The sequence below is a fragment of the Girardinichthys multiradiatus genome, chromosome 11 (genome assembly GCF_021462225.1).
Source record: "Girardinichthys multiradiatus isolate DD_20200921_A chromosome 11, DD_fGirMul_XY1, whole genome shotgun sequence".
Taxonomy (NCBI): domain Eukaryota; kingdom Metazoa; phylum Chordata; class Actinopteri; order Cyprinodontiformes; family Goodeidae; genus Girardinichthys; species Girardinichthys multiradiatus.
Window position 1 is genome coordinate 7,866,322 of NC_061804.1, and position 27,020 is coordinate 7,893,341.

The window sequence follows — 27,020 nt, forward strand, 5'->3', positions numbered from 1 at the left end:
TTCCAGTTTCTGCCACCTGCTCCTGCTGCTGCTCCGCGGGATGAAGGTAAGGCCCTTATTCAGCAGACTGTGCTGGTCTGCTGACAATACAAAAGATCTGGACAAATTAATAACAGTTCCCACTGGTTGGGCTTAAGGGGATGGGAATTTTACCCACCCGTACCAGTGGGCGAGCATGCGGGAGGCAGTCCCCGGGGTCCAGTGGATCCCATCCCGCTCAGTCTCGAACCCCTCCTGCAGGGGTGGCATCCGCTCTTTTAGAGTCTGGATGTAGGCATTTTGATGCCGAAGCATGGCCTGCTCTCTGTGGGGCAAAAACGGTCCAATGTTATGCTCCGGCACAAATACCTGTGTGTTAGGGAGGCGCCTGGAGCTCCCTCAGGGCTGTGTGTTTCTCCCTCTGGCTGCAGTTGTTCAGGCCAAAGGACGACACCAACTTCTCCACAGGTCCGTTGATGATGGCCTTTGTTAAGAGGGCCTCTGCATGCTTCCACTTAGCCCCCGGGAAGCCGTCCACCTGTAAATTAGCAAAAGCGGGGAAACGGTTAATGTTGGAATCACCCAACACCACCCACTTTTTATCGATCACCAGGCTCCAGTCCTCCATCTTATTAGGCGTCGGGGGATGTCTGGTGGGCCTCCGTGTTTGCGGGGTGGAAGTGGCAGCCGCAGGAAGCGGCCGCAAACAGAAGCCCCCCGTTAAGTCCCGACCGGAAGGGGAGTGTGCCGCAACGAACCCGATCCTGCGACGGCTCCGCACCACGGTCCATCCGTCGTCCAAGCCGTCCTCGTAGTACGGCATGGTCCGTGGTCCAGAAGGGTTGAGTGGGTCGAATTAAATGGTGAACTAAACTGGTAAGTATTAAAAAAGAAAGGCTAAGCCAAGGTCGGCTAACGAAAAAAGCGCCACTCACTGTAATTCCCTTCTGCGCACTTTATTTAACAAAAATTAAAAGCAAACAAGCAAAGTAGTTACAATTAAAACAGAATTGCAACGTTTCGGTTCTGATAAGGACCTTCATCAGGCAATTGTAACTCCGCTGATCAAAGTGCGTGCTCTCGCAGTGAGAGCTGGCGAGGGAAAGATGGCGCTATGGTTTTTCGCTTTAATTTCAAAATCCTGGTTTTGACTTTTAGAGCTCTCCATGGTCAGGCTCCCCGATACATTAGAGCCCTGTTGTGTCCGTATATCCCTTCTCGAAGGCTAAGGTCATTGGATCAGAATCCTCTTAAGGTCCCTTACACCCGTTTTAAGACTAGAGGAGATCGTTCCTTCCAGGCCGTTGCGCCAAAGCTTTGGAACGATCTCCCGCTCTCGTTACGTTCTCTTGATTCTGTGGAAGTTTTTAAGAGCAAACTTAAAACCTATCTCTTTTGCAAATCTTTTTAACAGCTCCAGTGCGTTGGATGTAGTTATGCTACTATAGGCTTGTGACTATTATATTTACCCTCATATTGATGGTTTTTATTACATTTTTTGTGCCTTTATTGTTTTATCTTCATGTATAATTGTGCACTTCTGTAAAGCACCTTGTGACATTTAATGTCTGTGAAAGGCGCTACATAAATAAACTTTTACTTACTTACTAATATAAACAGCAACGAGGCTCTTAAAAAGGTCATTCCCTTCCTGCTTCCCAAGAGGATTCAGTCTCATTGTCTAGTTGTCAGACTTATCCTGTCATTCAACGTGAATAACATATCTGATTGGACTTCATCTCCTTCCAACATTTTAGTCCCTTTTTTAATTTGTAATTATCGGCTTTTTAAATTAGTTTTTGTCCTTGGAAAAAAAGGCCGTTGATAAAATGTTTCAGTTTTACTCGATAACATTTATGATAGCCACTGCAGTATCTTGCAGGGCATCTTCTTCAACCAAGACTTTAAAGAATGCCTGGTATCATTGTCCTGTTTAAGGTCTAATAACGGCCAAGCTTCAGCTTCGTTCCAGACATGTCTGTGTCTCACAGGATTTCCCTCTTGTACTCCACATGCTGGTTTCTAATGCCCAGAAAGCAAAGCCTCCAAGCGTCACTGAGCCAGTGCCATGCTTCACTGCTAATGTAATCCTTACATATGCTTTTCCCAATATAGTTAATAGATCTAGGCCCCTACCTTCAAAATAAAGAACAGATTTTAATTGCGATGAAATTTGAGCCAGAGGCAGGCCAGTAAAACACAACAAAAAGGTATAAAGACAAAATTGTAAATAATCATAAAAAACTATATGTACAGTTACATTTGAAGAATGTAGAAAGATTTGATGACTTGAAATTGGGAAAACATTTTTATTATACTTAATGAGAGTGACCATTTTAGAAACAAAGGTAAAATGGTTTTCGTTGAAACCTATAATGCATCAAAATCAGCATTATTAGTTATTGACCTAGTAAAGGATGTAATAACTTGTGCCAAATTATCTACTTCGCAGCTTTTTTTTTTTTTTTTTAAACATTGAATTTTTTCTCTAATTGAAAATAAAGTCAGTAGCTCTTATGACAAAACTGGCATAAAACAAAACCTATGTTTAGGGCCGCAGTAGCTAAAAAGATTTTATGCATTAAAAGTCAGAAAAAGGAAAGCATTTTAGCATTTAATCACTTATAAGAACAGTTTGGGCTTGAGGGCAAAAAGTGTAACAAACCGTTATGTTGGTGCTTCATGGGTTAAAGTTTTGAACTACTTGATTTGGTCTCCTCTCTAACATGCAATGTAACCTTACTTTCAACAGTCATTGAAAGTAGGATTTAGATTTTAATCTGGATCAACTCCATGTAATATTAATTTCATTTTGCTAGTTAAAATGCCTGAACCCGATTTGTTGGGGGTTGAATGTTTTAGGTGCAACTGAATGCTGATGATGTGATGCTCTTCTCGACCCTCCTTTCTGACACATAAGAATAGGATATCTGTAATGTTTTCAGTGTAAAGGTTCAATCATCTGCACAGCATTTTTTAGGTGTTTTTGTGAAAAGGTTGTATATTAAAAAAACAAATCACATTCAAAACAGTCAAGGTTTTATTTTGCATCACTTCTTTATTGCAGATCTTTTTTTGTTTTCATTTTTAAAGTTGTACACACACCAAGGCTGAGCTGCGGTACTGTGAGCAGAATAATGTGTGAATACAGGAGGTTGCACCTCGAGGGAACATGGACGTGTCCGCTGCAGCTTTGCTAGACTCGTTTTAATCAAGACAGAGTTTGAAGACTTTGATTGTCACACTGTCAAATCTTCCTAACTAGAGATTTTTTTTATTCTTTTGTCTCAGAGGTGATAAAATAGCTGAGTTCATGGGGCCATTCTCTCTCACATACATGAAATGACAAACAGCTGCAGAATGCCCCCAGTTTAAAGGCTTAAATAGAAGATAGCTAAATAATAATGAAAAAAGTCAACTTTATGGCATTTTTTTCATATTTTTGATGCATTTATATTTTTATTTACAATTGTGAAGTATTGCCTCTTCTCATCAAATCTGTTTATTATACTGAGGTTGCTACTTGAAGTTTAGTGTTGTTTCAGATGAAACATTTGACTGTTCCCAGTTTGATAACTGGCCTGTAACAGGGGAAAAAAAAACCATGTCAGAGCTAAAGTACTTCACGAGATTTTCATTCCCAGAGTGAGCTCCACTTGTCCACGAGTATACTGAGGCGGCTGGAACCGGAAAAATAAGAATCACTAGTTTGCCAGTGCGTTGGGAGGTTTGACTGAGTAGGCACACTGAGATGGGCCTGGATCCCCCCCCCCCTCTCCTCCTCATATTTTCAAGTTTGGTCTTGTGACGCACAGAAATGCAGCAGCGTATGAACCAGGCAAATCTTTGCAGAGATTGTTTTTACCCCCCTGCCCCACCGCTGGAAACCCACTAGATTCTGAGGGCTGAACTGGAGGTTTGCAGTGGAGTGGAAATGCATGGAGCTGCCATCTGTGACCTAACTGCTGCAGCTGCCTCCCGGAGGTTTGAGGCAGTCCTCTGTCACGCCCTGCGAGGCCAGCTCAGACAGGACGTTCTCCAGGTAGTTGGGGTCAGGGTAGCCGTGGCCCGAAAGGTTGGACATCATCTCGGTTTTGTGGTGGATGCCGTTCCACACCACCGTGTCCTGCTCCCCAGTGGTGCTGGACGTCCCCACAGTGAAGATGAGGCGCCGCATCCACGCCACCTTCAGCAGCTCCAGGACCTGATGACGAGCGGAGAGGCAAAGGTCAAGTCTTATTACCATTGAGTGATGTTGGGTCAACAGACTGATTACATTAATGTGCACCATTAACATGGTGACCAGGAAAGTTGTAGCTAAACAACTTTAAATTCTCATAGTGATGCTCAATCCCATAATATTAACAACTCCACATTTGAGATAGAAAGCCAGTCACGTTCTATACAACTATACCGCTTCTTCCATAGTGAGTCGCGGAGAAGCTGGTGCCTACCTCTAGCAGTCTATGGGCAGGAGGCAGGGTACCCCCTGGACAGGTCGCCAGTCCATCGCAGGGCAACAAACAACCATGCACACACTTCAATCATTCACACACCTAAGGGCAATTTAGAGAGACCAATTAATGTCTTTGGACTGTGGGAGGAAACCAGAGTACCCGGTGCATGGGGAGAACATGCAAACATGCAGAAAGACCCCGGCCGGGAATGGAACCCAGGACCTTCTTGCTGCAAGGCAACAGTGCTACCAACTGCCGGCCCGAGATGGAAAGCTTTTTAGTTATTTTGAACCAGGATGAAACTTAACATTTTATGTTACAGTAAGCTTATAAAAACAAGCCTATTAATTAAACTGTGCGTATTTAACTTTAGTGTCCGATTACCTAAAAACTTCAGTCAGAGGTTTACACACCTTTCCTAAGTATTTGGTAGAACAACTAGTTTAAGCAGCCTGTAACGTTTATGATCTAAGATTTAATCCCAGCGTAAAGCCGACTTCTTTTTTCTACCTTTCTGCCCTTGTCGTTGTCGGGAAGGAAACAGAAGCGAGGGAAGCCCCTGCAGGTGTACGGCTGTCCTGGGTTGGGATGCTCCGGGCCCTGAAAAAGGCAAACAAACTGAGCAATCTTAGTTTAAAATCAAAAGGAGTTGGAATGACACAATTATCTAATTACCTAACAGCTAATTACCCAAATTATATTTAGTTTTATAACACATTAGATCAAGGGGGCTTTCAGTGGTTCACTGGAAACCCTTTAGCTTTTCCCCAACATGCTGAGAAAGGAGGATGTGGACCATAAACAGAGAGATGGTGGGAAAAAACATCAATCAGTCTTCAAATTTACTTTAGAAAACTACAAACCAGACTGCAGCCTTACTTCCAATTAAGTTTCTTTACATCTGCTTTATTACGGAAAGACTTCTTATATTAACACATATTAACCTGAGACTGCTTTGTTCATGCCTTTATTTACTAATTTTGCACCACAAATTCACCTGATACTGGGTGTTCTACTTTAGTACTTGTATGTTTTATTTGATCTTGGTTTCATCTTTAGATTGACTTTACAATCCAATCCATATTGGCTGTACTGGCCGCTATTTCAACCAAGTTTCCCATAGATTGACTGATGGAATAAAATAAGTGAACAAATAAATTTAACTGATAAAAACCCAAAATCTAGTTTCTCTGAAAATCCAGCCCAATAAAAAGATAATTTTTAATACAGAAATCTTCCCGATATGGGGGCTGTAGCCAACCATATGGATGGAAAGTTGAGTGGAGGGAAAAGAGTGGTAGGAAAAGCTTATAAAGTAAAGTTTTCATTTAATTTGAAAATCAAAGTCTTGGAGTATAGAAGAAGAGTGGAGAGACACATAATCCAAACTTGTTGAGGTCCGGTGTGTTTCCACAATCAGTGATGATTCTGGTACTGGTCCACACCGTTTATCAAGTCAAAAGTCAGCGCAGTCATGAACCAAAAAGTTATAGATTACTTCCTGCTTCCTTTTACTGACAAGCTATGAGAGACACCAGAACCAACAATGCAGATGACCTGAAGGTTGCTATCAAAGCAATTTGGGCTTCCTGAACACCTCAGGAGAACAACAAGCTTATAGCCTCCATGCCATGCCGCACTGATGCAGTAATTCATGCAAAAGCAGCCCAGGCCAAGTTTTGAGGTTCCCATCCACCGAGCTGCTGACCGGTACCGGTCTGTGGGTTGTTTAGTACTGGGCCACAGAATTAAAAAATATTATGTTTCTGTGGTACTGATTGTAAAAAATTATTTTGGAAAAACCCAAAGCATCCATCTGGTTCCGTTTGTGTGCTTGACCACTGCTGTACAGTAGGTGGACATACTTTATAGTAGGTAAACTTTCCTGTGTTAAAATCCTGCTTACATTGGTTTTATGCAATTTTCATGTTTCTGAGAAGCTGGATTTTGTGTTTTAATTAGTTGTGGGCTTGCATGTAATCAATCTATATGAGACACAGCAGTAAAGTAAGGTGAATGGGGCTGCCGCACCTGTATCCCAGGTGGGATGCTGTAGATGATCTGAATGGTGCCACAGTCTGGGTGTCCGGGCAGCGACTGAGCAACGCTGTAAATTTCCATCTTGCCTTTGGGCTGCGTGCCGGTCTTCTCTCCGTAGATCGTTTTGCAGGACGGACACTGCAAGCTGCCGTCCTGCAGGGAAGACATGGATCCTGGTAAACTGAACTCATCAGTCTAAACAACACTGATCAGTCAGCTTTTGTTCCAGCGTACGGACAGCAATCAAATGATTAAATTACTGTTCAGTTATAAACATTTTTATTTGATGTTGCCTGAAATATGTAGTAATTTGGCACTCGCAGGATTACAGGACCAGTTCAGGATTCTCCACAGAGGGACAAGTCTGAGCTGCTCTGTACCTTTGTTCCATTGTTGTACATGGCCAGCATGCAGAGCATGTGCAGGGTGTGTCCGCATTTGATGAATTTCCCCACAGTCTCTGGCGGGATGCTCTGGCCTGCCTCCTCTGAGGACGGCATCTCGTAGCTGGACGGATTGGACAGCTGATCCATGCAGATGATGCAGTCCTGAACGGGATATAGAGCTATGCAGTTAGGAAAACAGAATCCAAAAATATTCCCTTTATGTTAGGACTACAGTCATGGACAAAGGTTTTAGCAATACCATTTACATGTCTTCAGATCACTGCAAACCAATTCCTTCTAAAAAACTAAATAAACTGCGAGCTTATGAATCTAAAACAACCACCTCTTTTCACTCTGCTTTTGCCAAAAGGGATGAACTTCATTTCCATATGATAAGCACAGATAAAACTGTGAAACTCTCCAGCTGAAGTCTTTCTCTGATTGCTCTAAACACTTGAATTCATTGTCTTTTTATTTGAACAACTTTGCATCAAAAAGGCCTCCCATGGCGCGACGCTGATGGTGTAGGGGTTAAGCGCGCGACCATATCTGTCGACTGTTTTTTCAATTAATTTATTAATAATCCGATAGCAAATGATGCTTAATAGGAGATTTCTACAGAATTTCAACCAGGTGAAGCTAAAACTATGCTACTGGTTCTGGTTCTGGTTAGAGCATATTTACAAAGAGGGTTTTTCATCCTAAATGCAAAATGTATATATTTGTTGTACAATTTTGGCCTAATTACTGCTCTGAGTGGGTTGTTCTTTCACCAAATGCCATGTTTCAGAGTCTGTATACTCCAGTTAACGGTTATTCCATTACTAAATTAGTTGACGATTATTTCAATAATCCATTAATCACAATTAATCTGATTAATTGTTTCTGCCCTAGTATTAACCCAAAAAAAATCATATGAAATAAATTAAATATTTTTAAAGTGCATCTCAAACACACGTTAAATTAAACAAAGCTACAAACCTTTGGCCATGACAGTATATCAGTTGATACGAATGCAGGGTAATAACTTTCTGTTTAGTCAGTCGTGTTTGTCAAAAGCTTCTTTGATTGTTCTTAAATCAGGAAATTGACGGCTAGAGGAAATATAGGAAACCTTTACCTCCTCTGGCACTTCTGCCACCACCTCCATGTAGCGCTGAATCACGTCCTCGGATCTCTGAGCTGACGCTGACGGAGGGACAAAAACATGACGTAAAGAATGAGCCAGAAACTAAAACTTCAGTAAACTGCCTCACAAAAAGTATTTTACACCTGCTGAATTACCTAATGATAATTCCCATGGGAGAAAACATGATAAATTCATTTCTACATGCAAATTGGTGAGAAAAACAGACCATATGACGACAGGATGAACAATGTGGTGATGAGCAGCAAGATGGAGACAAACATGAACCACAGGTAATATAAAACATTCATGAGAGCATTTCAGAAACAATGCTCAAGGTGACGTTCAACTTTCCTCCATCAAGTCAGCTCCATCTTTTTACCTAAACTATAAGGAAAGGCAGTTTGGTGCAGTTTAACTTTAGAAAACCAGGCAATAGTGCAATAGATCATCTCTGAGGACTCGGATATCTGGCAGGATATGCTAAGTACTATGCATTCGCACTGTGCACACCAATAATACATCTGACCAGTGAGCTGGACTTAGCCTTAAACACCAGATTCAGATGAAAGCAGCAGAGATGCCAAAGCTCATGCAATGCAGGACATTTCATAATGCTTGAACAAAAAGATAAAATAGCAGTGAGGAAAATATGGGCTAACTAATATTCTTAATGCAATCACATATTTTCCTAATACAGTGCAGCTAGAGGTGAGCGATTAGCAAAAATGTTCTATCACATTTTTCTTTTATAGTATACTGACGGCATAACTTGCCTACATAAAAACCTTGAGCACATTTTTAATCGGTTTGCACACAGATCAGGGGTACCCAAGGTTATACCTTAAGTTCTACCGTCCCACGACTTTTAGATGCATCCTCAACACACCTTAATCAAATAGTTGAATTCCCTTATTAGCTTTCGGTCATTCAGCTCTGCAGAGGCCTGACAATGAGACATTTAATTTTATTCAGACCGACTGGAGTTGCGGGATGTAGCTCTACAGGGCTGGACCTGGGCACCCCTGATGTAGACGAAAATAAACAAGATTATCCTCATTTATGCTTTAAAGCGTACAGTATATTCCAGACTGTTAACTGATTTGTATTAAATTTAGAAAAGTGCATGAAAGTACATTGCAGTCCCATTGATTGATGCAATCATAGACCCAAAATTATGGGTTAGTTTCGAAGCATTAAATGGGAATAAACAAGTTTTTAGTATTTGACGCGCATGTCCGCGATCAGATCAGCAACCATCAAGAAAAAACTGACTGACTGGTGAATCTCTAGCAGTATATTGAAGTACTGGGCTAAAGTGCTCTCTGGTTACTTAACAAATAGTTTATAAAAGCTAAAGAGCACCAATGTTCCTTCTTTCCCAGACTAAATGTTCCTGATTTTTCCCATCAGTCTCTGTGGGATTATCAACTGTTGAGTCCAAAACAGTAGCCCAGCAGTTTTTTTCTTCAACAAATCATAAAATGGTGCTGAAGCTAGCTTCTCATTCAGCCTGGACAAATTTAAATCAGTTAAAATCTATAATATTTAGATCTGGACTGAATTAACACAGTTTAAATACAGATTTCTTAAATCAGTTTTTTAGTCAATAAAACCTTTAGTTTACACAATTCCCAAAACATGAATTTCAAGGCTTCCATGTTTAGCATTTATGAACCATGGATCCAGTTTAAAATCCCAAAGTTGAGGCCTCTAGAGACCAAAAATGAAGCTTATTTTCTATATTTATATTAATTATATTTATCAGCATTCAGATTTTTTAGCCTTTAGATAAAGAAATAACACCTGGGAAGTTGAACTTTTATCCATCCTCAATTTTTATTTCCCCACACTGAAACAAAATGTGATACTTTTGAAGACTGCAAAGGAATCTTGGAAGCAGGAGGAAAATGGATGAGTGCATAACAGCATAGATGTGGGCATATAGATGATTTCATGTAATCTCTGCTTCAGCAGCTTGTTGACACGTTCTATTCATTCACCATCTGTGGTCATAATCGCCCAACCCTGCATGCTGCCCTCATGTGAGCTGGTTAACCTATTTTAAATAAAGAATCTCAACAAAATGATTCACACTAACGGAGATCATTAAATGCAGCAGCTCTATAGCAGCTGCTTTGAATGTCTGCAGCTTAGTGGAACCTGTTGCTTGATAAATCTGAACACCTGCTGCTCGTCCTTTCTTTAGACAGGTAAGGCAGAACAGGTTGTGCCATGAACTCCTAGGTTTCTGGGGTTCGTCACTGTAGATCTGGAGTTGCTGCAGATCAGTGATGTTCAGTATCAACATGTTACAGTAACAATGTGTTGATAAACTAAATCTGTTTTAGTTTCAGTGCCATTCGAACTTCTTAAAAGCTCCTTATCTTTTTGTTGAGTGTATTTAATCCTGTTTCAGAAAATTCATAAAGTCCAAACTATGACAACTATTCCTGTCTTCTCCACTCAAAGCTGCTCCTTTTTGGCGAAATTCTTAATGTTGACATTTTTTCTTCTCTTTATACTTAATAGCTACAGTGCTATGTAAAAGTTTTCACACCCCTTTAAGCTGTTGAAATTGTCACGTTACAGCCACAAACGTCAATAGATGTTACTTTGATCTACTACAAAGTAGTGCATAATTGTGAAGTGAAAGACGGGGCTTTCTCCCACAAAACAAATTCAAATCTGAAAAGTGTGGTGCACATCTGTAATTTGATCCCTAGACTCAATATTTTCTAGAATCACTTTTGGCTGCATTTACAGCTACTTTTGAGGTCTTTCTTCACCTACGTCTAGAGACCGAAATGTCTGCCCATTCTTCTTTGCAAATTAGCTCAAGCTCAGACTGGATGAAGAAAGTCTGGACATTAACGTTTAAGCCCTGCCACATGCTTTTAATAGGATTTATGCCCTGCCTTTGTCTGGGCCATTGTAACACATGAATGTGGTGTGATCTAAACTGCAGAGACTGTAGCGCTGTCTCTGCCCTGTTCCCCATTAAAGATCTGGATCCTATAACAGGTCTTTCTTCCAAGATTGTCCTGTTATTTGTCCATATTTCTGTTATCTCTGACCAGCTTCCCTATTGCTGCAAAAAAAAAAAAAGGAATGCCACAAAATGATGCCACTTCCATACTTTACCATGATATGTTTGTAGGGGATGTGCAGTATTAATTTTCTGCCACATAGTGTTTTGCTTGTAGCCCCAAAAGTTTGTTTATTCCACTTTAGTTGTGTGCAACTTTGTGCTGGTCTATCGATAAATTACTGATAATACATTGAAGTTTGTGTTTGCACCGGGAACGTATTAAAAGGGGTTTGTAAACTTTTGAAAGGCACTGTATGTCACTAGATAGGGGGGAAAGCATCAGAATTTCAGAGGATGAAAGAAAGCTTAAAAAAAAAAAAAAAAGCAACCCGATCGACTCTGGAGACAAAACCAGCAGTTGCTGCTGAATCAAAGCTCATGTATGTTGCTGATAATAAAAAGGAAGACCACCAACCCGGACGACACTTTTACCAAACCTGGCATTTCCACGCATCACATTAGCAAATCAACAAGTGAAGCAAGTGTTTTTAAGCAGCGACACTGATGTAAACTGCACAATGAAATGACAAACCAAACTATGAGGAAGATTAGTGCAAGCACACATTAAAACAAATCAATGATACGGGAATGAAATGCTCCTGAAGCTTGTGGAGATAAGTGGACCAGTGGAGGATGGTAGTGATGAAGAGGTGCATTTTGGCTCGTAGCGAAGTAGCTACCTCTCCTGTGCTGCCTCTTTGCTCTCCTAACTGTACTGCTGCTGCTGCTGTGGGGCCTGCTGGCTGTGGGGAGGAGAGGAGGAGGAGGAGGAAGAGCGAAAGGAGCAGGTTGCTGCTGCTGCTGATGCTGCTGCTGCTGCAGGGGCTGCTGCTGAGAGAGGGGGGCGGAGGTGAAGTGCACGCCAACTCCCACTGCTGACATCAAAATGGAGGCCATGCCTGGAGCGGGGGTGAGGTGGGGTGGGAATGGGTTGGGATGAGGCAGGATGGGGCAGAGGTGGAGAGCAAGTGAGAGGTGCAGGAACAAATCGAAAGAATGAGTAATGTAGCAGCGGTTGATGCTTCCACTGCGACGCTCATTCATGCACAGAAAGTCAAACACCAAACTTTCAACAATAATCGCAGGTTTCGTGTCTACGGCAGCTGCTAAACTACAAACCAGGGCCATCTGTGCAACACAAACACAGAGCTAAGTGCTCCATTAGGAGGAAGAAGGCAGCGCTCATCCCTGTGTGCTTGCCGGCAGTAAGCTCCTAACAGGAATAACAAGGCTGTTCTCTGAACCCAATGCCAAGGAGATGGATGCAAACCTTACATTGTTCCCAGAGGATGGCAGACCTGTTATCAAAAAATATTATGTAGTTTGTTGATTCAAGCCAACCATTAGAATATTACCCAAGGAGTCCCAAAGGTGATAAACATCCCTGCTGAGAACACTTTCCACCTTAAATTGTCTTTCCAGATTGTAAAAATGTCTCTTAAATCTAAACAGGTAACTGTATAAAAGTTAAAATATCCGTTGCACTTTTGTGTTCTATAAAAACTCAACAAGGCTTCAGGAAGGGGTGATATAACACCATCTAAGCCCATGCTGTAATTTTGAAGCTCTGGGCACTGTGTTACGTTTACAGCAGGTCAAAGAATTGAAAAGTATCAGAGCCCAGTGCCCGGTACAGCTCGGCTGGAAGAGACAGAATCAGGCAGGATGCACAGGTCAGCAAAGGGGAAGGAACTATGGTTGTGCCTGACATCTGAGCAAACTTGTTCGTAAAAAGCTGAAAAAAAATTAAAATTAAGCATATAAGCCACAAACAGTGTGACGAGTTATTAAAACCACACAATATTTCTCAGTGAAGTCTGTCACATAAAGCGCCATCTAGTGGCAATCAGCATGTGCTTTCCTGGTGTCAACCCTACCGCTATCCCTCAGCACTTCATTACGTAGTGGTTAAAATATTCCACAGTTGGGACGTGCCCAGAGAGGCATGATCAGTTATCACTAATTGGTATTACTTATAATATGCGAGTTTATATCCTCATATGAGTTACATAAGCAGCAGGCATTATTTCTTACTCTTCTTTCAGACAAACACAACTGTAATGCCAAATTTCCCCTATTAACATCTATGTTGATATATTTAAATTTTTGATACTATTTTGTCAATATCAAAAATGTACTGATGACTTGTCTGAAAGGAAATATACTGATGTTGAGGACAGCGGGAAAACATAATGGCGATACTTTTTCCTGAACATTTTGGCAATGATGTCAATTACAGTTGGTCTCTTTTCCTTCATTACAATGTTTCCTCCCCTCCTTGTGAGCTTTAGCATGTTGGTGAAGAATCATCCAACAGGACAGAAATACGGCACGGCACTGGAACTATGATATCCACCCAGATACTGCCCGCAGGCAGTCCTCTGATTGCAGCACGTGGGCAAATATCAAGTCAAATGTATTTACAGGCCAAAGAAAATACATTTTTTGAACTAAAACCCCAATAAATTATATTGTCAATATTTTTAACCTGCTCAACAATAAACTAAGCATTCAGTATTATTTTTTTTTGTAGGAAAAATATTAAATTCTTTTGGACCCTTTTCTCAGCATTAGAACAGGGGTTGGGTCACTCTTCGTTCTAAGTTTAGTACATAAATGAAAGCAAATTTAGGTGCATCAAAGTATGCGTTTGGTCCCATCTACTATGAAATTAGAGCAAATCCAAAAAGCCTGATTATTAAAAGACAAATACTGTTTTTACCGAACATTTTCCACTGTGAGATTTCAATTTGTCTGTAATAATTTTAATTATTAAAAATAAAGTATGTCGAAACTTTACATATTTGGGAAAATGGAGTTTTACGAGGATAGAACATAACACAGTGAACTTTAAATTACAATACATTTTTATTGTTTTCTGTTGTGCAACAATGTGTTTAAGCAGAGAAACACTAGTAAATTCTTTTTTTGGTGTGTTTTAAGAGAATCGTTCACCCGGAGCAAATGCATACCAGCAACACCTTCTCTTTGCTGGTATGAGGAACTTGAAACCTTTAGGCTATTTGTGAAAACTAAGGGATTCTTAATTTGTTCAAATATATTGCTAAAAACTATTGCCTCAAAATGTATCAATTTCAATGTGTGCAAACTCATAATCACAAAGAACTGCTTGGATTCAATGTTTTCCAATATACATACGGTAACAATATATCAGGTCCTATACATTAAAACTCTAATATATCTGGACTCTTCAGTGGACTTTTACTGCTGTTTTTTTCCCACAGCTGATTTTAATGTTGAGTGGAAGGAACATTGCAATGATGGAAAAAACAAAATAGAGCGAAATATAGGTGAAAGTCAACATGCAAAGTAATTCGTTCCTAATATGGTGCAGGCCTACCTAAAGTGGAACTAAACCCGATATAAAAGCTCCCAGAGACATTTTGAAAAATGCCACCAAAGCGCACGGTGCCAAGGGACACTAAGGGCCGTACCAAGTGCGTGGGTATAAGCAGAGGGGATTAATCCGAGGTGTGGTCAGGAGGACGAGGGAGAGGGGCAGCTAGCTTAATTTGACATATTGAAACATGAAGACTGAGCAGAGCAACGTTGGTATTTGGTCATGAATAGAGCTTTGAGGTGCAGGATTTTTCACCCCCCTCATTACTGGAGGATAAGAGAGGCTTCATGGAGCCCGGCGGGTCTGAGCCTTATCAGCTCGCTCCACTGGTTCAAGGCACTGACCCCGAAATCCCTGAAGCCGGTGCTGCCGAGGCAGTGGAGTACTGAATGGGTCCAGTTTCTGAGTGGTAATGTGGATCATTGCTAACATCGGCAAACATTGAAAGCAGCAACAAACTTTCAGAAAGTTTACATTTACATGTAGATTTATAATCTCTCCAGTGAGGCATGTGATCGAAGGTATAAAGCAGGAGTCCCCAACTAAAATAGAAGGATGTCCACTACCTCCGTCATCCAAACCCTTAGGGGTCCAAACTTTTCAAATCAACTGTCAAAAATATTTTCTTTCATTTTTATTTAGCATTTAATTAACACTGGAGTTTTTGTTTTTTAACTTCTGATCAATTATTCATATGCTTATGAAATCATCTGAACAGAAAAGTGCATCTAATGTAAATACCAATATTAAAAGGCACTTTGAATGGCACAGTTGAGCTGGGTCTGTGGTAGAACAGTTCTACTGTCCTTGCTGAGCATGTGGCAGGCAGGGTAATTTGCTTAACGTTTTCCCTACGTTTTTTCTCCTTTTCCATCTAAAAGTGTTTCTCCCACAGCTTCCATGCACTCTTTGATCATTTCCCAGTCAGTGAAAGACTTTTTGTGTTCTCCTAAAATCCACTGTACTCGCAGTGAACACTTGTATGCTTGCTGTTGTGCTGTAAGGGACCGCGCACTACACTGACTGCTGGAGGCGGGCCTTCAGCTGCCATAGCTTCAGACGTCAATGGGTCAGTGGAAACACAACTGGTACCGGACCGAGTAGAGGGAAACCGAGTGGAGCGGAGCCATGCCGCCTAAAATGAGCCAGTGGAAGAGGGGCATTAGCAACCTGCGTTCAAGGGTCCCACATAACTTCTTTGTCAATTTCTGGCGGTTGGCATACAACGATGAGGTGCACTACCGCCACCAGCTGGCTTGGAGTGTGGACCAGAATATCGCTGACCCACATAGCTGTCAGTCGCGACAGTTCAAAAGTCAGATGCAGAAGCCGGCAGGAATAAAATGTCTATATCTACATAGTAAATAAGAAAATGCTTTGCGTTCCAGACAAAACGCCCTCTGGGTTCGGATTTGAACCGGAGTCTGGGGTTTGGGGATCCCTGGTATAAAGCATAAAATGCTACGATCAATGCTCGCAGTTCCGACTCCTGACTCGCTACGCAGGCTGTAACGTAAATATCTACCAAGCTGTACCGTTTGAACCAATAGGAATATTCAACCGTAGTAGCCACCGTTCAACTGAAAGAGGGCAGCACTAAGACAGGTTTAGGACAAATATTTCAGAATTGAAGTTTACATGAAAATGTAACAAATTGCACAATAAGATAAAGATAGCACCCTTAAGGCCCAATTTATCTGCCAAAAAAAGTTGATTTGGGGTTTAGTTCCACTTTAAATCATAACACAAAATGTCAATTATGTTATCTGCAACTGATGTCATGCCAATAGTAGAAAACTTTTTTTTATCAAAGTATAGCACTATATGCTACTGTCTATTTGAAACGTATGTTCTTCTGGTTTAGGCTTGCTTACATTTAAAGTGTGCTTTGATTCAGAGACAGACGTGCTGAACTGCACTGGCTGTCGTCATCTTAAACAGTCCTAGCTTGCAGAGATCCATCTCATTCTAAACTGTCAGCTAAAAAACAATCATGACCTACTTTAAAATTGTGATTTAAAACTAAACTTATTTCTTTTAATAATATCAGCATCCATTTGTTTTTTCTTATCAACCAAACAATGCTGATGTAGAACCCGCCTAAACCACCTGAACAAAACAATAACCAGATCCTGTTTGTTTGTACTGCCGTTTCCATCCCACACATGCATCTAAACTCATATTTAATGACTTGCTGTCGGGAGGTTTTAACTGTCCTAGTTAGTGCAGATGTAGATTGAGTTTTTCTGTCTGGTAACAGACTTAGTGTCACAACGAACCGAACAAGCTCCAAGAATGAACAGTTATAAAAGGTTATGTTTTTAGAATCAAATGTACGACATCAAGTCTGCCAGAAATACAAGCAATTTTCTAAAGAGTAGGGTTGCTTGTGTTAAGGCTGTAGGTTTTCTAGCGTTGCCCTGTCACAGAAAAGTCAAAAATGAAAGTAGATAAAGATGTGGCATGTCATGAAGTAAAAACAAAAGTAAATCTGACTTTCACTGGGTCCTTTTAAAGAAATCTCTTCTATCGAGTATTCTCTGCTTTTTATTTCCCTTTTAGGTTAAAACAGGTTTAGGTTTTCTAACATTACCGTGTTCAATTAGACATAAAAAGGAAATAACGTAATCACAGATTAAATAATGCATTAATGTTGGAACAAACCACAAAAAAAAGTAATGATGCAAGTTAAAAAGCACCTTAAGCCAGTGGTGGCCAAAGCTTTTTATCACGTGGGCAAATATCAAGTCAAATGTATTTACAGGCCAAAGAAAATACATTTTTTTAACTAAAACCCCAATAAATTATATTGTCAATATTTTTAACCTGCTCAACAATAAACTAAGCATTCAGTATTATTTTCTTTTGTGGGAAAAACATTAAATTCTTTTGGACCCTTTTCTCAGCATTAGAACAGGGGTTGGGTCACTCTTCGTTCTAAGTTTAGTACATAAATAAAAGCAAATTTAGGTGCATCAAAGTATGCGTTTGGTCCCATCTACTATGAAATTAGAGCAAATCCAAAAAGCCTGATTATTAAAAGACAAATACTTTTTTTGCCGAACATTTTCCACTGTAAGAAGATTTCAATTTGTCTGTAATAATTTTAATTATTAAAAATAAATGTCTCCATCTGCAATAATCACCTGTGCTGGCCCCCAGCCTTAAGCACTAAAAAATAAGGTTTCATAAATTTGCATCTTTAGTTTCCATGGATGCACATCCCGACCCATGCATAACCTCGTTTGGTTCAAGCCAGCAGATGCCACCTGTAGGTCAGCATTTGACCGGCATGTAGCATCATTTCAGAAATCTTCAGGCGTTTGGGATTACTGCATCCATGTACATCAGTATTAGCTGAACACCCATCTTTTACTCACATAAGGTGAGAGAAAAAACACTGCAGCAATAAATCACACACAAAAAAAACAATGAAAAAAGAAATGAAAGAATCATGGTTCCTTCAGGACAGGAAGGGGCTTCTGCAGCTGTGTTCATACATACATGTGATTTTGAATATTTACATGCGACTCCGCAGGAGTTACTAGAATTCAGTCTATGTGCCTGACAAACCTATGAGCGGAGTCAAGTTTGGCGTCTATTAATATTAATGTTCATTACAGTCTGATGAGTACTAAAACTGTGCATTAGGAGAAAACGCTGCACGGGTGACCTTCTGTTTTAAATAATTTAGTCTCAGTTCGGTACTCCTGCCTGAGGTTCTGGTCGAACAACCTCTGATTGCACTGATTCTATCAACTTGGCACAGCTCAGCACCAAATTTAAAAAAGGTGCACAGCAGGTGAAAACAAAGTGATAGAAAATACTTTCTCATGTTTAATTATGCAGAACGTTTATGTTTTTCTGTTAAATGCCTCAAGTTTACTCTGCTAAATGACTGAACTCCTGAGGTGTGTTCCCCTTAAAAAGCTCAATCTCAGCGCCACATAGAGGGGCTAGATTTGGACTTGACATGATTCTGAATAGCGCTGACACTAGGAAACGAGCAGCATGAAAATGCATTATAGATATTTGCTGTTCAGGCTGCGCACAGTGAGTCTGCAGATACTCTCTTCTTATTAAGAATTGAAATATCTTATATACTTGATGAAAACTTAGTGCTTAGAACAAAAAGTAGCTGGCAACTCATGAAGGGGAAAATCATCCAAAAATGCAAGGTTTGTCCACCAGACCAGTTTCAGTGAACATGCATAAAACACAGCTAGAGATCCACATGAACTCACTAACAAACATTACTCGCTGTAAACGTTTGGTAAATAATTCTGTAGAAACTCTCAGGGTACTTGTTTCCCCCGCAAACCAATGTTTTGATACCAGCCTAATTTCTAAGCACAGTTTCCAGCAGCAATCCTGCCTTCTGGTCTGTATTTATTAACACACTTTAAAAAAGGAAGTTATACGTCTGTTTTAATCTGCATTTAGAAGCACTAGCTGACAACCTGTCGGTCTTCTAATCTCTGATGTGCTGTAAGCATGAGTTACATCTGCCATTTCCAGCAGGATTTGTTAACACCAGGTGGTGATGCTAGAGGGCCTGACAGAGTTTATAAATTCAGCAGAAAACAACTCATTTATCCACATTGACTGTATGATAAAAAATATTAAAAATAGAGCTTAAACTCTTAACCTAGAACCAGAGTTTTATCATTTCTTTATCTGCAGTAGTAGTCTGATTTAATCTTATGGTGGAGATATTTCTGGTAAACATACATATAGTATACAGATATTTCTGGTTTTTATGTTATTTGCGATTTCTGGAGAGTCTGCTTATGGCTGACGGACATGCAAAGTGGACAGGACAAATTCTGCCTGGCCCTTGGTTACTGATTCAAAATGGCTAATGTATCATAGTGACAAGGTGGAAGATACTGGCCACCTGCTTTACTGACCTTTCTCTAATTAAATTAAACAGCAGGAAGTGACAGAGAGCTTGAGGTATTCCAGAGATAAACCAACATTTTATTCAATCTGAAGCTCGATGTTTTTACAGTTTTTGTCTAAAATTAGGCAGATCAAACATAAATGTAAACATGACAACTTTTCATAGGTTGGTGGTTTCTACGTGCTGACCTTCAGCACCTGGATGAACTGTTCTTAATGAATTGGTACTCAGGTTCACAGAGCTTGAGTTGGTGCTTCAGGTAGTGAAAAAAACAGAACTGGTGCAAAGCAGAAACTGGTTTGGTGGAAAACATCCCCTATCAGGCCCACCTGGAAGCTAAAGGTTTAGCTGATAGAAATTATAGAAGTAAAACTTTAAATGTGGTTAGAAATAAATAAAACTTACCAGACATTCAAAATGTATACAAAACCTTCAGCTGTCAAGGATCTCTAGTTTTTCATTGAAAAAAAATGTGATTTCAGGTAAATGAGTGTGACTAGCAGCCCAAAAATCTGTTATATAGATTTTATGCAGCTTATGTAAAAACTGTACTTGGCTGAACCTCTGTTATGGAAAGACGAGATCTGAAATTAAACACGAGGAAATATACATCAAGAAAAAGCCTGTAGAGAAGCTGATTTCATGCATAAGCATGAACTTTTAATTTTGGACTCTCTGCTTCCTGTTCTTTTACAGAATGGTTGTCCTAAACAGGCAAAGACAAATGCAGTGTGGTGGCACCAACTCGGTAACGACCTCCGGCATAAAACCTGCATCCAGCTGTAAAATGTTGTGCAGAGGAAACTGAGGATGGATGATTAGTGACCTGTTTACCTGCCAGTGCAGAGCTCACGCTGGTGGACCCATTCAGCTGCACCGAGATGGAAGGAACACTGCAGGCCAGGAAACACAGACAGAAACATTCAATCAGTAAAAACAGCACCAGGGAACTGGGAGGAAGTACAAAACAAAGACTGGCAACTATTTTAGTTTTTAAACACACGTCATAAACTAGGGATTGGCAAAAATTCTTGTGCAGTAAATATCAATAAACCCTGCAAGGTTATTGAAGTTAAGATGCCCTCTTCAAACAAGTCAGTGACAGATTATTCATGCCTGGGTCTGATTACCACAGACATGGCTGCATGTATGCATGGTGCAAGAAGAGAGCATCACTAAACAGTCTGTAAATTAGTGAAAATGCAGGGAACAAACCTGTTTACAGTTCATTTCAGCTTTTAAGGAAAATAAAAGAGCAATAGACATTCCAATGCATCCATAGCATTTAAGTATGATCACCTTTTAAACTAATCATGGCAGAAAATAAGACGAAAAGCTAGAAATAAGTTCCTTAAAGTTCAAATCCTAAAAAATATATATTATGCAATTGTTTGCATAAAATGCAAACAATTTATAAGCTGGGGTCTTAAGTTTTCTATAACCATAAAAGTGGTTGTTCTGTTTTCTATTAATCAACAAACTGAATCAATGTTGAGTTATTTCTGTTCCATTTTTTTAAACTAGGAAATCCTACATTTGTAAAGTAATTGGGGATTTTATGTGACAACAGCGAAAAGCAGCGAATAAATGTAACAGGGAAGGATAAGAACACAGTTTTCACATTTTGCAAATAAAAATCTAAAAAACATGAGCCGCATTTGTTTTTAGAACCACATTTCGCTGTCTTTTGGGGTATGTTTCTACTAGCTTTGCACATCTTGTTGCTGAAAGCTTTATCCATTCTTTGAAAAACTGCTCAGGCTCTGTCAGACTGGAGAGTCTGGAGCATCTGAACATCAACTTTCTCGATTGAAATTAGGCCTGGACAATGACTTTAGTATTGTAACATGAATATGCTTTGATTTAAACCATTCCACCGTAGCTCTGACTGCATGTTTAGATTGGTTTGCTGCTGGAAAGTGACTCCTAACCCCAGTCTCTAACATTGTTTATTTATAAGAGTGCCTTGTTGAGCTCCATCTATTGTTTCAATAAAAATGAAAATCATCACCACAGCATGATGCTGCCACCACCATCTTTTACAAAAGGGATAGTGATAGTTTAGGGTAATGTGTGGTGATAGTTTTCACCATACACAGCCTTTGCATGGAGGCCAAAAACCTAATTTCCTGTGACCACTCTGTGTTCCTTAGTCTTCATGATGCTGTTTAACTAATGTTCAACATTTTTTTTCCCACAAAACAGTTGTTTTATACTGTGATAAAATGCCACACAGGTTCACTCCATATACTAATTAGGTGACTTCTTAAGGCAGTTGTTTGTACTGGACTTAATTTAGGGGTTTTGAACTACAGGGAGATGAATATGTACGCATGCCGCACTGTTTAGATTGGTCATTTTGAAAACCATACATCGTTTTTATTCCACCTTACATTTATGCACTACTTTGTGTTGCTCTATCACACAAAATAGACTGAAGTCTGCAGCTGCAATGTGACAAGATGTCAAAAAAAAAGTTTAGGGGGTTTGAGTAGTTCTTGCAAGTCACCGTGAAAGCCAACCATGTACATTTGTTTGGGAAATAGCTGCAGAAAGTGAGAGATCTGTTTAACCCCACAGGATTAAATCCACAACTTTGTACTGCACAATTATTAATAACCTGTGGTCGAGAAGAGACTAAATTAAACTCTGTGTTGGAGAAAATTAGACCTCAAATGAACTGCATATTTATTACACTCATTAGGTTAGCAGTTTGTCTTTTGCACGCTGCTTTCTGTGCCTTTAGAAACAAAAGGAAGGGAGGTCAGATGACAGTCAAGATTCTGAGGAATGGAGGCAGAACAAACATCACTAAAGCTACAGACCATTTTCACCCATTCCTGTTAGACAGGACGGGTCAGCAGGGAGACAGACGAGAAGGGAACAAGGTTGGGAGTAATGGACTTTGTCAACGCCTTTCCTTACAGCTAATTGAGTCAGCCGTCAGCTAAGTGATTCACCCCAATGTGTCAAACCAGATGCCAGAAACCAACCTTAACCCATTAACACTTGATGAGCTGCTCAGATGAGGTGCAGGCATATGACTAACAGAGGGCGGCGGAGGCCAAGAGCTTCCCCAAGACATCCCCCCCACAGAGAGGGGCCTTCTGGGGTACGGCGAGTAGACAGAAGTCGGGTGAGCAGCAGCAACCCTCCCAGTCCCTTGGAGGCTGGGTCGATTCAGACTACTCGAAGAGAAGGAATGTCGTGAGCGGCTGGGCATAGGTCCCGTGCTGCTGTTGCTCAAACACTGCTGGCAGGAGCAGGCGGCGCCCGAGGGGATGGCCGCTGGAGGCCCGGAGGAGGCCAGCGGATAGGGCAGGTTACACTGCCGCCGAACCTGCCGCCTGAAGCCCGTTGATTTATTGACCTGGGCCAGAGATGTGAGATCCACAATGTAATTGTATCCATGGGGGCCAAGGTCCGCTGTGCCTTGGCGAGCTTGATAGCTGTGCTCCAAAAGGATCGAAGTTCGGGTCTCATACGGAGTCCAGCCTCCATCGTCGTTGGCCCATTCCCAGTAAACGCCACTGCCGAGGCCAGAGGACTGGGCAAACAAGGACCGGCGCACGGAGCGTGTCTTTCCTATATATAAAGAGGAACGTTTTCAGTCAAGCAACAACACAGAACAAATACAATACTAAAACACCCCAAAATCTCAAACCCTTTAAAATGTTTTATTCATATTTCTAAATATTGACTTAGTAATAGTTCATTTTTAATTTTTCCTTCCATATGCAGTTTTTAATCTATTTTTTGCAGTATTTTATTTTTTTATTTCATTTTTCAGTGTTTCTAAACCAGGCCATTTTCTTTCATGTCTCAGTACATACTAAAATGGTGGAAAGCTTTATTAACTATAAAGATTTTAAAACAATCAACATTTTTTCAGACAGCAAGATTATTGTTTGAATGACTTCCTTGATTTTTAAAAAAAAAATGATTATTTCTTTGGCGCCAGTGGCCTTGGGAGCCCATGCTATGGACTGATGAAACCAAACTGGACCAGTGGTATGTCTGGCATGCAAAAGACCAGGTTTATGACCAGTATGATAATCCATCCTCAAGCATTGAGGATGACAGTGTGGGCTAGAACATGGGGCTGTTTTTCAGCTAAAATAAAAGGGACTATATTGATCAGGTAACTGGCATCATCGATTCCCATAAAAGACAATCCCATTTAGAAGAGGAACATAATGACTTCTGTTGTCAAATTAAATCTCAGTGATCATTGGACTTTCTAGCAAGATAATGAACCCAAGTCAACTGAAACTCTGCGAGAAAAAGATAATCTTAGAAAGGGCTTCTTGGTCGGTAGATATAAATCAGACTGAACATTTTTTGATGGGATTTAACGAAGGCAGATGCAGTAGAGAAGCAATAAAACATCTATAAGCTAAAGGCTGTTGCTTGTGAGGAGGTGTAGGAAGCTTGTCAGCACTTACTGACAATGTTAGAAGATATAAAAAAAAAAGCACAAAGAACCAAAGCTGGACAATATTAAATTTTAAATGACTGCATTAATCCCAACGTAAAGTTGTATTCATACAGGTTTCTTCAAAGAGTTGCTGTAGATGGTGATGCGTGTGGTCAGGAAATCTCTCCTATAGCGCTCAGTATTTCTGTATAACAATCATGAAGATCAGGATCATCAGTGATGTTCTTCATTTTATGAAGAATCTTGATTTCCACAACCATTTGCATGTGCTAAAAGAGCTACATTTTACATTTGATTTGCAAAGGCACGTAAATATCTCTGTTTAGTTATTTTCACATTTTATTTACATCACTATGAAGTCTTTTGAGGTGAGGTGTATTTAAGTTTTTCTGATTTTCAGAAATTAAATAGATAAAATAGTTTCTCCATTATACATTTTTTATACAAACCTACTTATCAAATATTAGAACCCTTTTTTCCCCATTCTTTTTAAAACCGAGCTTCCATCGCTAGTATGTTTTATTAATTAGTATTTTCCTGTTTTTCATTTAACTAAACCTCCGTTCAAAACAACATGCAAACACTCAACATTATGAGTCTTAGTAGCTATGAGGCCAATAATGAAATTATAATAAAAACAGTGAGACCCTAAAACATTAACCATAGAATGATTTTTGATTGGAAAGCTGAAATGTAAAGTAGCTAAACCGTCCAGGCCTGTTAGAATAGACATGCGACACCGCCTTAAATGCTGCTACAAATTAAAGGCCTAAAGAGGTCCAAAAGTGTTGAATTTCACCTGTGTCTTGTCGGAACTGCCTCAAGCTCGGTACGTCGATGAGGTAGGGCGACAGGCTGGGGTCCGACTGTCCGAGGCAGATGCTAGTTGCGCCGGTTCCTCCGCCTCCTCGGTGGCCGCGCGGCGACAGGCAGCGCTCGATGTAGGCGCTCACCTGGCCGCTGTACGGCCGCCAGCAGCCCACGTCGTCCTGCCACTCCCACACGGCTATCATGGGCTGAGACTGCCCCACTGACCCAGAGCCTGCTGTAGCAGACACCGATGGCCCGTTTCTGGAGCCGTTCACCCTGGCACAGGAGCCAGACACAATCGCCATGTTCGCTAACACAACGACTGGTTAGTCGATTGTGGCTACGAGGAAAACAATGTCCGCAGCGAGGCTAGCTGGGCTCGTTAAAGGACTCCATTAGGAATGTCTTAACACGCCTATGAAGAAGTTACAAGGTGGGGATCAAACGGAACACGACCTGAATAAGCATTCAAGATCATGTTGACAAAGCTGAAGCATTCAAAGCGCTTAGCACGAGCAATACGGTTAACATGGATCCTTGCTCTTCAGCAGCTGCCTTCACGGGCTGTCGGAAATAGTAGTGGTGCGTTCTATTTGTTCTCGAAAGTCGGAATTTTATTCTTCAGCGTCACCCAGCGCATGTGAACAAATCTAAGCAACAGAAACAACACAAACCGGACACATTTAGCAAAACAATTTGAAGGACTAGAAGGACGCCTTATTCAAAGATATACAATTCATTACAAGTGCAAATAGAATGGTTATGACTGAATGAATGCTGTATTTTATATAAACAGGGATATAAAATCCATTTAAACACTTTCAAAGTCAGAATTCTGACTTCCAAGAGTGTCCCACTTGTTTTGTTTAGCTTCTGAGTTTCTACTTCTTCTGACTTCTGACTCCAGACAGAACACAGCATTACTCCCCAACACACAAAATCCAATATGCTTTATGGCTAAAACGAGCAAAGATTTCAGAATAATAGGACTTTATTATTGGGTTGTATTACAAATATTCATCAGTCTGGTCAGTGAGCTGCACAATTCTGCTCAATCTGTCAGGAAACCAGTGGGATTTGCTGTTTGTTTGTGTCAACTACCATTAGCAATGCTAGCTGATAAAATATTTCTCCGCACGTTTGCAACTTTTTAAAATCAGGTTATGTTTTTAGAAACAATTTCTTTACCCTAATTGTTTTTTTCCTTTTTTATTTGTCTAAAATGTGGTTTCAATCCTACCATTTAACACCTAAAATGTTCACAATCTAAAACAAATAAAAGGACACCAAAAAGATTACAACTAGTTTCATGGAGCCCTATGCATTCAAACACTAAAGAACCGGGTTCACACGTAGAGGTTGGATAGTGCAATATGTGCCACTGGTGTAATTAGTAACAACCCATCAGAATGCAAATAAATATTTAATACCTATAACTTTCACTATTTTGTACAACCATAGTACATAATGAGCTCAGGGCTTCTTGGTGACGTCTGACTATCTCAATAAGAGCTCTGATTTCAGAGGGTGGCCTTGTTACATATCCAACTGGGAACTCAGAAAATCTGATCACTTGGAAAGTCAGAGCTTCCACTGCAGTGAGAAATCTGAGAATGACTTAATTGTGTTCAAGTTGAAAGTCAAAAAACCCTTTTAGGTGTTTTAGATTTTGAGGTTTGAGCTGGTGAAAAAAAAATAAATAAAAATTTCCAAGTCGGATTTCTGACTTCAGTAAACATTCCAGTTGATTTTCTAACTCAGATTTGAGAAATTCTGACTTCAGGACTATTTATAGATTGCACCGTTTCTTAGCAACCCAAACTTTAAAATCCAATAAGGCTGCAGTATGTATAAAATCCAGTGACGGTTTTTGTAATACTCTTTGTACTGACAAGATCTGACTTTCAACTAGCAAGTGACCAGACATAGGCTGAATCTCAATTTCCCCTGTTACCCACACTCCTCACCCTACCAATTTGCATTTAATTCAGATAGTGGTTAAAATATTTAACTTAAAAATGGGACATTCCTTGCTTGTGCCACTTTTATACCACCCTTTTTTCCTTCCACTCAACTTTCTGCCGTTACGTCTGGATACAGTACTATGAGAACAAAATCCCTATTTTGCTATGGTCTTTTGTTGCTTACCCTTTTTGTTGGAGTTGTCAATGGCTGTCTGTTAGAAAACTGTCATTTCTTTATTTTAAATCATTTTTATTGGTCTTATGAATGTAATCATTGAATTACTAAAATAAAATAAAATTTGTGATGACATTCTATTCCACTGGGATTCCCCTTTCTTCAGAAAGAAACAAAGAACAACCAAGCAATAAAAAACTCCCTCAAAGGTGATAGACCTTGTCCAAATGAGCCACAATAATGAATGAAGAATATATATATGAGCATACACAAAAACGTATTTTTTGGCC

The 27,020-nt window shown here is 40.2% G+C and overlaps 1 protein-coding gene across 1 annotated transcript; it reads right to left on the reverse strand.

Moving 5' to 3' along the window:
- Positions 1-3,017: 3,017 nt before the first annotated feature.
- Positions 3,018-25,168, reverse strand: dtx2 (deltex 2, E3 ubiquitin ligase). The gene is made up of 9 exons (XM_047378966.1): positions 24,581-25,168; positions 22,337-22,928; positions 20,178-20,236; positions 11,760-11,978; positions 7,983-8,050; positions 6,857-7,024; positions 6,468-6,629; positions 4,947-5,036; positions 3,018-4,183 (listed from the first exon to the last, which is right to left on the reverse strand). The coding sequence occupies exons 1-9, from the start codon at positions 24,894-24,896 to the stop codon at positions 3,938-3,940; spliced, it is 1,920 nt and encodes a 639-aa protein (XP_047234922.1). The 5' UTR covers positions 24,897-25,168; the 3' UTR covers positions 3,018-3,937.
- Positions 25,169-27,020: the final 1,852 nt, after the last annotated feature.

Bases quoted from the DNA above. Each gene is read 5' to 3' on its own strand.
- dtx2 (XM_047378966.1), bottom strand. From the start codon at position 24,896: ATGGCGATTGTGTCTGGCTCCTGTGCCAGGGTGAACGGCTCCAGAAAC. The intron at 8,051-11,759 runs GTAGCTACTTCG...TCCCTCCGTCAG, and splicing joins AAAGAGGCAGCACAGGAGAG to CGTCAGCTCAGAGATCCGAG. The intron at 5,037-6,467 runs GTGCGGCAGCCC...TGCCTTTTTCAG, and splicing joins GCATCCCACCTGGGATACAG to GGCCCGGAGCATCCCAACCC.